The sequence below is a fragment of the Rhagoletis zephyria genome, unplaced genomic scaffold (assembly GCF_001687245.7).
Source record: "Rhagoletis zephyria isolate East Lansing unplaced genomic scaffold, Rhagoletis_zephyria_1.1 Rzeph_scaffold_00851, whole genome shotgun sequence".
Lineage (NCBI taxonomy): Eukaryota > Metazoa > Arthropoda > Insecta > Diptera > Tephritidae > Rhagoletis > Rhagoletis zephyria.
Genome location: NW_016157935.1, coordinates 119,793 through 135,196, shown reverse-complemented (window position 1 = coordinate 135,196; position 15,404 = coordinate 119,793). Strand labels below are relative to the sequence as shown.

The 15,404-nt window shown below is 34.2% G+C and overlaps 1 protein-coding gene across 3 annotated transcripts in view; it reads right to left on the bottom strand.

Moving 5' to 3' along the window:
• Positions 1-244: 244 nt before the first annotated feature.
• Positions 245-15,404, bottom strand: part of ncm (pre-mRNA-splicing factor nucampholin) — a 134,946-nt gene continuing 119,786 nt past the window's right edge. For all 3 annotated transcript variants that reach the window (XM_017614549.1, XM_017614551.1, XM_017614550.1), the window contains one exon: positions 245-1,998. In XM_017614549.1, coding sequence (XP_017470038.1) covers positions 404-1,998 — 1,595 coding nt within the window. In that variant the 3' untranslated portion in view covers positions 245-403. The remainder of the gene's footprint in view (positions 1,999-15,404) is intronic.

The window sequence follows — 15,404 nt, the reverse complement described above, 5'->3', positions numbered from 1 at the left end:
TCCCACTAGACTGAACGACTAGGAACTCGTCTAAAGGTGGAGTAATGTGGCCACTCTGAACTTTACACATAGGCTCTGGCAACCCTTCAAGCTAGCCAAACTCTTTTTCTCGATCTTAATTTTTTTACATTCTTTTTTGCTCTGCGTTGTTTTCTTCTTTTCTGGAGGACATCGTAAGCGATAACACGTAATTTTGTAAAAGTGTAAAAAATAGTAGATTTTAAATCAATAAATATTCCGATAATCAACTAAGATTAGTACCATTTATTTCTGTGAAATAAATCTGCTAAATACATATATGAATGCATGTACATATGTACATATATTTTTTTTCTTTCTCAAAGACATTTCTCAATAATTAGGGTTATGTAATTTAATGTTGAGTTATTAGATGGTTTAGTAGTTATCCGCGTTCTTTGGATGTATTGGGCGGAAAGCTCACACTCTGTTTATCGTAATAGTCCCGGCCTCGGCTGCGATCGCGTTCTCTACTGCGACTGCGACTTCGACAGTGATGGCGTCTGCGCTCCCGATCCTTACGACGCTCACCATTTGAGCAATGATCTCGCTCTTTGAAGCGTCTATTACGTTCACGCTTTAGCTCTCTTTCCTCATATTCTTTTTCAGGCGACTTATTTTTTCTTCCAATTCGATCCGCAGTGTAGATCCCGATTTTCCTCTGACGAACGGTTTTGTGAGGGTTTCGTTTTAGACCTTCTGAACTGCCCATATTTGTCTTCCAGGATTTTGATTGTTTCTTAGTGGTAGTAGCTTTAGACTTTTCCACTCTCGTCTTTCGATCAGTTTTATGATTATCATGGTCGCTGTTACTGCTGCTATCAATACTACTGCCATAGGTAGCGCTATCCATCGATTCAGATAAGTCTCCAGAGGTGCTGCTACCCTCTTCGTCCCGTTTGTCCCTTCTGTTTTTCATTACCTTTGACTTTGACGTCTTCCTTTTCTTGCTATGTTCTCTACAAGTGCTCTTTTTTTTATTAATTTTTTCTTTTATTTTCCTTTTATTATCATCAAAATCGTTGGAACCCGACGTATTGCTAGAAGAACGACTTTCTGATGAGCCCGACGAAGAAGATGATCCTGTTGATGATGAACTTGAGGAACTGCTCTGCCCATGTTTTGTTGCCAATATTTCAACATTAATTGCTGGCACAGATTTTGGAGCATTCTTCAAAAACTGCCTTAACTCGTCAGTTAAACCACCCAAGCCAATTGAAGTAAAAAAGTTAATTGCAAAGCGAGTATTTCTAGGATTATCCTTAGGAAAAAGACCAGTTAAGCTCTCGGTTAAAACATTGTCTTTGAGTTTAGTATTAAGCTTTCCCAGTCCCATATATTCGGCTAATTCTTGAAAGAGTATCTTTATAAAGATTCGACTAGATGAGGTTGTGTCATCTTCATTTAGCTTGATACACTCCAACACATCCCAACTAATGGCATCCGTAAATAGTAAATGCGAGAAAAATTTACTCACGTTCCGCAATCGATTTGTATCTAATCGATGTGTTGTCTGATAAGTGTCCTTAAAAATTTCTTCGAATGGTTCAATGTAAATTTTGTTGATAGCACAAAACCGTTGTGCCAATAATCCATAAAATTTTTCATAGGTGCGTTGCTCTGCACAACAATCAAGGAACATGTGACAGAGTTCAACCTCTTGGCCTGGTTTGAGCTGCATTTTCATCAATTTATGTGCACATTCCTCATAATCAAGACTTGAATTAATTGTAAGATATATAGTACGCCTTAAAGCAATGATATTAGTTTCGGTGTTGTCGATAATATCACCGGTTGTAACCTGATCGCCGTCTTGTCCTTTTTGTTCAGAATCTGATGAATCGCCCGACTCACTCTCAGAGCCGCTGCCAGAGCCAGAGCCAGGGTCACTACCACTTGCTTCACTTTCCAATATCTCCTTACTAAGACCTTTGTATTTGTCTTCATTAGTTTCATACTGTTCATCGAATTTGAAAACATCTGCAAATATAAAAAATATATAGAAACAGAATGAGAAACTGTGTTTGCAATGTCTTTCAAAGCAATAATGCAAAGGTGGATTGATAATCTTAGGTGTAATATTCAGCAGCAAACAGGTATAAATGGAATGCGCATAATGATAATTTTGTCTCCTCTTTACTTAAGCCTTGAATGTAATCAAGTGTTTATCCAGTCGAAAATTCTACTGTCATACCAAAATTCTTACTGATGTTTTACACAGAGTTGTTAAATTTCCATTGAGATTAGTAATCATAATTTTTTTTTAATTTTTTGATTCTTTTATTTTAATGGTTATTTTAATTTTCTTACATAACCCAGCAATTAATAATTAATCATAATTAAAAATAATCAAAATTAATCCTGATAAGTGCCATTAAAAAATAATCAAATGTAACCAAATAATTAAAAATAATCAAATAATTAGAAATAATCAAATTAATCAAATGATTTTTTAAATTTTTTGATTGTTTTTAATTGTTTCATTATTTGATTATTTCTAATAAATGATTATTTTTCCAAATAGATGAAGCTGTGTGGCCTTAATATAGAAAGGCCTTATCTACAGTTTCGAATTTCGTCTAACAGACAGATTTTGTATAGATCTGGATTCGAAATGAAAATGAGTTAGGGCCTTTCTATATTAAGGTAATGTATAACTGAAACCAAGTTTTACACCAAATTTGGAAATCTGATGTACATATGTGTAGTTTTCGTGTTTATTGTAGATGGATACTATTTTTACAAAAAATTAGCAAATAAAATAACAAAACAAATAGTGCTGGTTTTAGCATTTTTGCGCTTTTGTTGTTTTCCTTGTATTACTGTATTGATTCTCATCATATGTATATTAACAGCGTTGCAATGTATTATTCATAACGTCACTAGACACGAAAAAAGGCGCGAGCTCAAAAGTTGACCGCGAAAAAATGCGCACGATAAAAACTTCAGCGAAGAAAGTCTCAACATAGTTGACGGCGAAGAAAGACGCGTTAAAATATTTGACGGCGAAGAAGGTCGCGTAAACTTATTTTCGCGGTCAACTATGTTTGCCGGTGTAATAGTATGTACATTCCGTAAATAGTTTTTGGGGAATAATGCTGAAGTGACAGTCCTTGGCCAAGCATAGATCTATGATGTCGCGTTTTTCTTCGCCGTCAACTAGGTTACGCGTCTTTCTTCGCCGAAGTATTTCTTAAGCGCCTTTTTTCGTAAAATTTTTTTGTATGCGTCTTTTTTCGCCGTCGTAACACTAGCGCGAATTTATTCGTGTCTAGTGACGATAAGTTGAAATAAATCATAAAATTGAAAACAAAAACCAAAAATAGTTCAAAATAATAAAAAATAATTCAAAATAATAAAAAATAATTCAAAATAATAAAAAATAATTCAAAATAATAAAAAATAATAATACTAATCACTTAATTTAAAAAAAATCAAAACCAATTGAAACTAATCAAATAATTATATTAATCATGCAATTAAAAAGAATCCAAAATAATCATGTAATTAAATAATCAAAAAGAACTATACTAATAATTTAATTTAAAAAATTAAAAAAAAATTGAAACTAATCAATTAATCATGCAATTAAAATGAATCAAAAATAATCAGATAATTATATTTATCATGTTAAAAAAGAAATAAAAATAATTTAAAATAATCAAAAATAATAAAATAATGGTCTAATTAAAATCGATTAATTAATTAATCAATTGTTTTTTTGAAAGTAATTAATTATTATTCATTGAAAAGGTGCAAATAATGGTATTTAATCATTAAACGGTTATCCAATAAACATGCTTTAATTAATAATCATTATAATTTTTAATCATTATTTAACAGGTCTGGTTTTAAAATAAATTTTTATTTAAAAAAATAACTTTACTTTATTTTTGTTTTGAAATGATTCTAACAGCCACACTCAGAGTCGTTTAATGATTACTTAAGGTGTCCCTCAGTAACGATTTGAAAAAAGTTCCTTCCTTAATGATTCGTTAACGGCATTTAATGAGCACTAGAGTGCCAGTTACTGTCGAAATTCGACAGTTTTTCTAGTTTTTAGGAGCCTTGGAGAGGGTTTCTAACGTAACACGTACCAAAACTTATACGGTACAAATTAACTTACCGGAACATCTTCTCCTTTGAAACTAAAACGAAACTAAATTTTTTTTTATCTTAGAAGGTCTTTGGACTTCAGCAGGACTTAGAATTGACCCGATACATTATCGATAAATATTAATGATTTGATACATATCGATAGTTCGATGAATTTCAAAAACACTAAAATCCGATAACTCAACAAAATTCGTTAACTCGACTCAATAACTGTGAAATTCGAGGGCTCGATAAATTTCGATAACTCAAAAATGTAAATTCTATGGATACCTTTAAAAATTTTTACTTTTGACAGCTCCACATTTTTCGAAAGCTATCGAAAAATTTTTATAACTCATTACACTCTGTTAGCACGATAAAATTCGATAAGAAGTGATAAATCGATAAGCTTATATAATCTTGAAATTTCGATTAATGGATGTATTTTGAAAATTCCATAAACTTCGATTCGATGAATCAACCAATTTCAGTAGATCAATAATTATCGATAACTGTAAGTTGAAAGAACTCCATGCATTACTACAACTCGATAAATTTCGTTAAGTCTATAAATAATGATAATTCAATAAATATCGATAACTTGATAAATTTCTTTAACTTGACAAATTACGTTAATCCCACACGTTTTTATAGCTCGATAACTATCCGTAAATTTGGACAACTAAGTTTCTGTGTCTATAAATTTCGACAACTCAGTAAACATTGATCAGTTTGAATAATTCGATACGTTGCGATAACTTAATAAGCATGGATAAATTTCGATAATTATAAACTTCGATGATTCGATAAATTTCAGTAACCTTTATGGCTGATTTTATTTCGATTCCTATCGGAAAATTTCAGCTCTTTTAACCTAATTCTTATGTATTTCTCATTGTCTCCATTTTCGCCTTTATCTCAATTTTCGTCTTTATCTTCACTTTTGCCTTTTTTTGTCTTCATCGTTATCACTTGTTTCTTCATCTTCATATTTATCTTTATTTCAAAGTTTAATTTCAAATACGAAGTAAAACAAAATGCGAAACGCTTGAATTAAACAGGTTGCAAAAACAACCATTAACAAATATGGAAATTTTTAAACGACGATTTTCAACCAATTTCGAAACTATAAAAACTCTCCTCATCTACAGAAAATTACTTTCCAACGGTGTTTTTGGTTTTGAAATCGGTAACTTTACCTTGGTCTTCATCTTTGTTTTTATCTTTCACATCTTTGCTTATATCCTTTTCTTTTTCTATTCACGTAGATGTGATGAGGTGCGATGATGTGATAAGATGTGACGTTATTTTATGTGATGTGATAGGATGTCATGTCATGTGTTGTCATATCCTCTGATGTCATGTCATATGATGTCATACCATATGATGTCATATCATGTGATGCCACGTCATGTAATGCCATGTCATGTCATATCATGTGATGTCGTCATGTGATGTCATGCCATATAATGTGATGTTATATCATATAATGTCATGTCACGTGATATCGTGTGATGTGATATCATATTATGCGATGCAAAATCATGTGATGTCTCTTCATATCATGTGATAAAATGTGATGTGATGTCATGTATTGTGATCACATTCCATGTTCCGATTAGTGTATCGATAACCCTGTTGATAACTGCGTTGATAAAAATACCGATAACAATATCCATACACATATAGAAAAATACAACGATTGTAAAATCGATTAATTCAGCGACAAATATAACAATCATCAGTATCGCTTATTGTACATATCGTTAACAATATATGTAAATGACTAAATCGATAACAAAATCAATTATTTAATCGATTATTATACCGATAACAATATCCATTATTGTATCGATAACAATATCGATTATTATATTGATTATTATATCGATTACAATAGCGGTTATTTAATTAATAACAGTATCGATAACAATATCGATTATTTTATCGATAGCAATATCGATTATTATATCGATAAGAATATCCTCATCCTTTTCTTCATATTTATCTTTATTTTTGCATATTCCTCTTCACCTTCACCTTAAAGTGTTTAAATTTACTTTGATCTTCGTTTTTGCCTGTACCTCTAGGCATCTTTGTTTTTGTTTTTATTCTCAAACCGCTAAACCGCTGAGAACCATTTCCATGTGCATTATTCGCCTTAAATTTGACAATTTACTCCCAACCAACCAACTGCCGCTAAAGAAGTTTCACTTCATAAGTTCAAGAAATGTTCTTACCCTTTCAGTTACCCTAATTCTTATGTATCTGTCATTGTCTACATTTTCGTCTTTATCTTCACTTCTGCCTTCCTTTTTTTGACTTCATCGTTATCATTTATTTCTTCATCTTCATATTTATCTTTATTTCAAAGCTTAATTTCAAATGTGTAGTGAAACAACAGGCGAAACGTGTCAAATTGAACATGTGCAGCAACATCTATACACAATTCGAAAATGTTTAAACGACGGTTTTGGACGTAATTTTCCACCAGTTGTGAAACCATAAAAACTCTGCTCATCTACGGAAAAATGCCTTTCCAACGGTGTTCGGTAGAATCGCCAAACGAACGGAGACAAAATTTATGTTAGCGCATTAATATATAGATTAAAGTTAAGCAAACAAAAACCTTTACTTAACTTTTTAACGAATGATTTTGAAATTTTTTGTGTGTTTTCAATAAATTTTAATTTCGATAACGTTACTGTAATAGTAGCAATGGCCCAGTGAGTGGCTCGTGCCATTCAAGAGATCCGAGTTCAATCCTCGGCAAGGAATTCTTTTAAAAAAAATTTTTTTTTAGTTTTATTGCCGAAAAAATACTTTTTTATTTTATTTAACGTTTGGAATTTTTTTTTATTCATCTTATCTTTTGTCCTTTACTTTCAGTTTCTCAAATTTTTAGTTTTTCCTATTTTAAAAAGATATTTTTTTCGTTTCGTTTAGTTTTTACAAAACTTATTGCTAAACGATAAATATAATAACACTATTAGCACATCTTTCAATTAATCATTCGAAAAGAGCTTTCAAGAGGTTTCAATATAAAGACTTTTGTCTCTCGAAAGACTGAGGTGAGTTGAAAGACAGATGCCAAAATTGGCCTGTTACTGGTCTTGTTTGTCTTTTAGCAAACAATTTAATTAAATTTATAAAAATTTGTTTTCCTTTTTAAAGCAATAAAATCTATAAATCAAAAGAAAATTAGATCAAAAGCAAAAAAATTCAATACAGGTAGTTTATAAAAATTAAACAAGAAAAAAAGAAAATTTGTCTGCCCTAGAACAACGCCATTGCATTTGTTGAGCCAGTGCGCGCAAAATGATAGATATAAATACTTATTTTTATATTTTATTTCAAATTGAACGAAAAAAGTGAGTGATGCCACAAAAATGAAGGAAGGGCCGCAACTGGGGCCACACTTTAATTTTTTATTTCATAATTTTTAACTCTGAGAGAAAACATTAATTAACAGATTTAACGATCATTAGTTAAGTGTCCGTTGGAGCTAATTTAAGGAACGTTTCTGAGTGCGGCTGTAAATCTTCAGTAAATAAATTAAGTATGTAGTATTTTGAATGCTTCAGTAAGAACAAGTCTCGGTGGATTTCGTACAACTCCAATTAAAATGTATTATTTGAGGCTAATATTTATCCAATTTAAAATAAATATAACGAACTTTGAGCTCAATTAATTAACGTATTAATTAATTCATCAGATTCGCCACTGAACAAATTTATTCAAAAATTGAAAAGATATCGCATCTCTTTTCATTCAGTTATTCATAATATCATTAATAGGTGTTCCAGTTTGGGAATATATTTCTCGCCAGCTAAGTGTGTTAAAGATAAATTTTCAGCTTGTTTTTAGATCCAAATTCTATAAATTACACGCTTTGCAAATTCAACAAACTGCTCCCTCTGCAGTGTTTTACAGCGAATTTCTGAAATAAATTCGCAATTAAAGAATTATACTTTTTTATACGCATACTGATGGCTCAAAAATTAATAACTGCAGTTTCACTATTACTACAGAATCTACCGCAACAATGAAAGGCAAAACGCCATCATATTTTACAGTTTTCTCTGTGGAAAGAATTGCGATATGGAAACCAATTCTAATCATTGCTCAGAAAAAGTCGATTTTGCATTTCATTCTCTGCTTGCTCTACCTACATGCTATATCCACTATTTCCAATAATTATTTTTATTCAAGAGTCGTTCCATATGAAATCGTCTAACTGAAGTCGCGGATCTATTTTAGATTTTGCTGTTACTTTTAGGGACTCTTCTTAAGGGTCCCAAAGAACAGAATTTATGCAAAATTTAATTTTTACAAACGCTCGTTTCCGCTTGTCGTCGTCATTTTTATGCTTTAACAAATTTAGCTCTAAAATTTTTCCTTTTTAAGACATCTACCCACTTGAGGCCGTACTTTAAGGGGAAAAGATGACAGTTTTAATGTAAGCCAAGAAAATCGATAAAGTGCAAACATTAACAAAAAATGCGAACACATTTGAGGGCGCCCAATTAGATCTACATATTCCCAGCAAACATTGAGGTTAGTTATCGATTAGAGAATGATTGGAGAACTAGCCACATTCTCCAATCTCAAACGTTAGAGAACAGCTCGAAAAACTATCGAGATTCATAGCGATCTCAACAAATATAGGACATAGTCCTCGACTCGAGAAAATATTAATTCTCCAATCGAATTCTAATGTTGATATCTAATGGGATTCGAATGTGAATTTCAAACTGCTGTTTTGCTTTATTAAATAAAACGCTTTATTTGTAAAATTTGTTTGAAATGTATTTGCAATAAGATAATAATGAATTATTTTAACTTAAAAATAATTTATGATTCATTCATTTGGAATATTGTTTATTTACATTTATTTGAATTTGCGATGTTTCTCAAATTGTTCTCGAATCGAAGTCTAATGTAGTTCTCTAACTACGTCATCGGCTCGATAACGATTAGAGAACTGCCCTAGTTATCTAATGTAGAAATCCAAATTTCTCTAACGTTAGAGACTATGTTTGCTGGGTTTCTATTTTCTACGACATGCAGCAGCGTGCAAGGGTTGTTTTGCCTGTAAAATACTAAACGATAAATTGAAACAACTTTGCAGCGGAAAGTACTAGTACAGAACTAGTGAAATCACTAGTTTTCGGGAGTCGGAATACCGGTACCTCGCAAATCTACCACCCATGCTTTCTACTGTCGCATTTAACATGGAGTTGTCCTAGGAGGTGACAAATGACTTCCGCTGCGAAACTTGTTGCCTGTAAAAGAACCAGTTTTTTTCGTTGTTAACTTCACAGATACTTTTTCATAATTAAAAAAAAAAAAAAAATTATAAAAATTGTAAGTTATATGTTCTGCTTAGTGAGATTTGAACTTGGACACTTTCGGCCGCAACTAATCTTAGCCAGCATCGTTACGCACTCAGCTACAGGCACAACATGTGAGTGTGTTTTCAAATGTTCGCTTTGAATCAAGTCAGGCGGCGATTTGTTTAAATTGTCTTTGTTATTTATTTTCCTGTGATCGAACGTACAAAAGCTGCAGCGTGGCGTTGTTTGAAACTTTATTATTGGGCTGAACTGATTCTTGATGATAATTTTAACCAAATTGTCATTTAAACTCGCTATATCTCAGTCGTTTGTGTATCGATCGATTTGAAATTTTCATACAATAAACTACTAAATACCACTTCTTAATACTCAGTACAAATAAAACTACAGGTTTATAACTTTTTTATGAGAATTAAGAAGCTGTTTGTTTTCAAATGCAAAAGTTGTGTTATAAGGTTTGAAATAAATTTTTTGTTTTAAAACAGTGTTGTAGATGACTATCTAGGGAAGTTTTTGCGAGAGCAAAAAAGCCCTTTTTATTAGTGATTTATATGTAAAAAGACTTGATCTTTCGATTGAGATAACTAAAAACAATATTAAAAATGACCATAATTCAGAAAAATTACAAATAAATTTTAGTTTAGCATTTTCACCATGAAAATAGGAAATTTTTGGTAAACGCATAGTACCATCGTTTTCGAATTATTTTTGCCATTTCCTGTCTGCTTCCCAGCTAGTCGAAATGTAGCTTGTTTTGCACCGCTCAAGGCGCTGGGACATTTGACGTGAATTTCCCCATTTATATAAACATATTTGAAAAGAACCCAAAAAAAAATTAAAAAGTAGTAGTTATGTAAAAAGGGGTATCTACATATGTACTGCTTTATTTTGGTACTTTTAAGTCCAATATTTGCGTGATCGTCACACGAGGGAAACGGAACATGGATAAGTATTCAAAATTTATTACTTGTATTTAAATGATAAATAACAAATTCCTTTATGTAATAAGGGAGCGCTAACATATTAAAACGACCAATAACCTTTAGAAGGTTCAATATGTAACCAATAGCTCGATTTCTTACTACCTGGAGCATAATATGCTATTGGAACTAGTATTGTAACTAGTACGAAAGCGACAATTGTAACCAACCCCGCTGCAGGGATGCTTTAACATATGTATGTATGTGGGAATGGGAATGGACGGGCTGGTAACTCCACACGACAGTAATAGGGCGGCAACCCTACGACCACGGACGTGACGAGAGAGCGGCGTCTATCACGAATCGCAATTTGAATTTAGTTGTAAGTTGAAGTTGAAACAGAACAGTTGTCGCGCAGCATTGTTCAACATGAATAATTTCTAAATACTACTACCTATACTTATTAAATAAACTACCTATACTTAGTAAATAAACTATGATTACTTAAATATTAAAAACTAAGCAAGTGCTTTTAATTCCCCACAATATTTGGGGACTCGTCCGGGAAGAGGACATTTTGAGCCAGTGAAGTGAAAGTGTAAAAGTTCTGTGTGCACGTAATGTAAAAAAGACGAAAACATAAATTTTGCAATAGATGCGCAAACGTCTAAAGTGAAAAAGGCAGTGGATTGTATGTACATACACATGTATGTATGCATGTGTTTTGTCCTGAGAAAAAAATTGACTTCGTACATAGTGTGCGCGGAAAAAGCGTATAAAAGGTTTTATGCGTGCAAAAGTCACAAACTACATATAAAAATCGTGCAGTGAGTGTGCGCAAAAAGAAAAATTAACAATAAAAAATCGTAATAAACGAAAAATAGCTTGAGCGTGAAAGTGTATTATTTCACAAGAAGGGGCATGCATCGTTAAATTCAAATGCAACGAGAACAAACGAAAAGCATTGCCGAAGAAAATTAAATTCAGCGAGTGGTGAGCGCAAAAGCAAATTGCGCAAAAGCAACGTTCGAGATTTGCATTGTGAAACGTTAAATTCAAATGCAATGAGAACAAACGAAAATCATTGCCGAAGAAAATTAAATTCAGCGAGTGGTGAGCGCAAGAGCCAAGTGTGCAAAAGCAACGTTCGAGTTACTTCAATCAAATGTCGCGACGCTTCAAGATTTCTGTGTACAACAAGTGAGAGTATAAACGACAACAGCGGGTATTACTACAAAGAGAGTGTCGTTGTGAGCGGCGATTGTGTTTGCAGTGAAGTATTGGAGTAAAGGTAATTGAAGTTGCAAAAAGCCAAGATACAGCAAGTGAGTGCGTCGAAACCAAGTGTGGTTGCAGCATATACATATATCGAGAAAGGCGAGAGCAAATACAGCAGAACGAAGAAATCAGAGAAGCAGCAGAATTTTAACGTCAACACAAGAACGAAGAAAATCGAAGCTAAGTGCGGCAGAAAAGTAGTTTTGTAGTTTCAGTTTGTCTTGTTTTCACTAAATTTTGATAATTCCAACTCAAATAATTTTGTGCCAAAGTAAAGTAAACGTAGCAATTTAAGCATATTAGATTCTCGAATTGCATCATTAGCAATAATGTTTGGTATATGCATTCAATTTAATACTCATATCTAATATTTTTACTACACAAATATTTCTAAAAATTTTGTAAGATGGACGCTGAGACGATAATTTTACTGAAGAGAAGTTAAGGGAGCTAAATTTACGTACAGTGGGACGAAAAAAGGAACTGCAAGACAGACTTCTAGGTCATTTTGGTTTTAACAGTGAACAAAGTGAACAAATAAGTGGCGACGAATCGACACATTCCGTTTATGCAGATGCAGGTGTAGGTAGCGTTCATGCGCAGGGAAAAGTTGTTTTCACTTTGCGAGATATTGAAGGCAGTATTTCATCTTTTTCGGGAGACAATTCATATGACGTTAATCAGTGGGTTTCCGAGTTTGATGATGTTGCTGACACTGTAGGCTGAAACAACCTACAAAAGTATGTGTATGCAAAGCAACTATTGAAGGGAGCCGCAAAACTTTTTACCCGAGGTTTAGTGGGTGTTAGGGATTGGGTATCACTCAAAAAGGAGCTCATTGAGGAGTTTGGTGAAAAGTTGTGTGCTTCGGAAATACATCGTGCGTTAAGGAATAGGAGAAAGCAGTCTAGGGAGAATCTGCATGAATATTTGTATGTTTTGATTGAAATGGGAAAGCCAATTTTGCTGGATGAACAAAGCATTATTGAATACTTTGTCGAAGGTGTGCCAGACTCTAGAGCAAACAAAGCAATGATGTACCAGGNGGGCATTATTCGCATCAATGCAAGGGCAAGCAGACATCCGAGAAGGAAGTTAAACCAGAACGCGTCAATATGTTGAGTGACGGAAAAGCAGGCACGCATGCCAAACGTTCGGCTGAATTATTTTTTTTGGAGGTGACCATAAACAATTTTACTTTTAGTGCACTGGTGGATACCGGTAGCAAATTTTCTGTGATGAGGTACGATACCCTCATGATGTTAGGTGACGTTGAATTGGCAAAGGAAAAGTTACAACTGTACGGAATAGGCAGAGGTAAACTCACGACATTCAGCTTCAAAGCGAATATTTTGGTTGACGAGGGTGTAATGCACATAAAGTTCCACGTGGTAAGAGAGCGAGATTTACCATATGCGGCCGTAATTGGAAGCGATGTCCTAAAGAAGTTTGAGTTGATCGTCAGAGAAGATGGAATAGAATTTCGAAACCCAAAAAAGCAGGTAGCTGAGGCTACGGGTAGCAATGAGAGCGCTAGAGAGGGTGATGTTGTGCTGAGGGAAGCTGATAAGGGAGTATCAGCTGATACAGATATCGTCAAGGTTGGCGATAAACCTGTTGCTGCGGGAACAGGGGACATCACTAGCGAGGTTGCGACAAGTAAGTTTGTTACAGAGGTAACTGGGCCCAAAGTGGGCGTAGAAAAAAACATACCATAGAAAATGCTGGTGTGGGGTCACTACTGGGCGACAAGATCAACAAAGGGGACGAAGTTTTGTTTAAACGGGCAGAGGCCACGGGTGAAAATCTTTTGTTGAAAGAATTTAAAGCGTTATGTTTAACCACGGACTTTGAACAAAATAAAGCAAGTGTAGAAACGGATTTATCACATTTAGGTATAGCTGAAGCCGAGAAAATCGAGACCTTTATAGCTACTTACGTATCAAAAAAGCCAAATAGTTCCGATTGAAATGAAATTGATTCTGGTTGACGAAATACCTGTATATCAGCGACCACGTCGTATGTCGTACGCTGATCAACGCTGGGTTGATGAGCAAGTCTCAAATTGGCTAGAGGAGGGTATTATAAAGCGGAGTAGTTCGGCGTATGCATCGCCAATAGTTGTTACTGCGAAGAAAGACGGGTCTAAACGATTATGCTGCGATTTTCGAAAAGTGAACGAAAAAATAGTGAGGGATAATTTCCCCATGACTAGGATTGACGAAGTTTTGGATAGGTTGGCAGGAGCAAAAGTATATACAACCCTTGATTTGAAAAACGGGTTTTTCCATGTTCCTATTGAACCAGGGTCTAGGAAGTACACTTCTTTTGTGACCACGAATGGGCAGTACGAGTTTTGCTTTGTTCCATTTGGAATTTCAAACTCGGCGGCAGTATTTTGTCGCTATGTTCAATAAATTTTTCAGGATTTATTGAAAGAAGGCATAGTTATCGTTTACATGGACGACATAGTGATTCCCGCAAAGGATGAAGCTGAGGGTCTTCGTAGACTGGATATCGTGTTGAAACATGCAAGTGAGAATGGGTTAAGCATCAAATGGTCCAAATGTCAATTTTTAAGTAGGCAGATAAATTTTCTGGTTACATTGTGGAAAATGGGAAAGTTTTACCGTCAAACGGAAAAACAATTGCGATCGAAAATTTTCCTATACCGACGAGTAAAAAACAAATGCAAAGATTTTTAGGGTTAACATCTTTTTTTAGGCGATTCGTAAGGGAATATGCAGTTATTGCTAAACCCCTTACAGATTTGCTTAGGCAGGATGCGAAATTTAAATTAGAAGAAGTACTTTTGTTAGCGATACAAGGACTAAAGCGTGCGTTAGTGAATGCACCGGCGCTAAAATTGTACAACCCAACAGCTGAGACGGAAGTTCACGCGGATGCATCTAAGTATGGGTATGGAGCCATCTTGTTGCAAAAAGATTCCGAAGACCAGTTACTTCATCCGGTAGAATTTTTAAGCCGAAGAACTTCACCGAGCGAGGAAAGGTATAGTTCTTATGAACTCGAAGTGCTAGCTATAATCAAGGGCTTACAGAAATGGAGAATTTACCTAAAGGACGTACAATTTAAAATCGTTACAGACTGTAATGCTTTCGCTATGACAGTCAAAAAGCAGGAGGTACCAGATAGAATAATGAGGTGGGCAATGTACTTGCAGGAGTACAATTATGTCATAGAGCACAGAGCAGGTACACGGATGAAGCATGTGGATGCGTTGAGCCGTGCGTATTGCCTTTTGATCGAAGACTCGTTAAAGTTTAGATTGGAGGAAGCTCAGAGACAGGACGATTGGATAAGAGCAGTAAGGAAAATTTTAGAAAAAGATAGCTACGAAGACTTTTTTTTGAGAAACGACTTACTATATAAAGATCCCATAAAAGAACTTTTAGTAGTACCTTCTGTTAGGGAGGAAGAAATTATAAAAATAGCACACAGCCAAGGTCACTTTGCAGCCAGAAAAACGCAAGAATTGGTGGAAAAATATTATTATATACCAAATTTAAGTGCGAAAGTCAGTAGGGTAGTGAAGGGATGCGTAGAGTGCATAATAACGGATGCCAAAACTGGGAAGAAGGAAGGCTTGTTGACGCCAATCGACAAAGCAGGGGAACCATTGGGCACGTATCACATTGACCACGTTGGTCCACTGACAGAGACGCGGAAAAAATACAACCATATTTTTGTTGTAATAGATGGATTTTCCAAATTT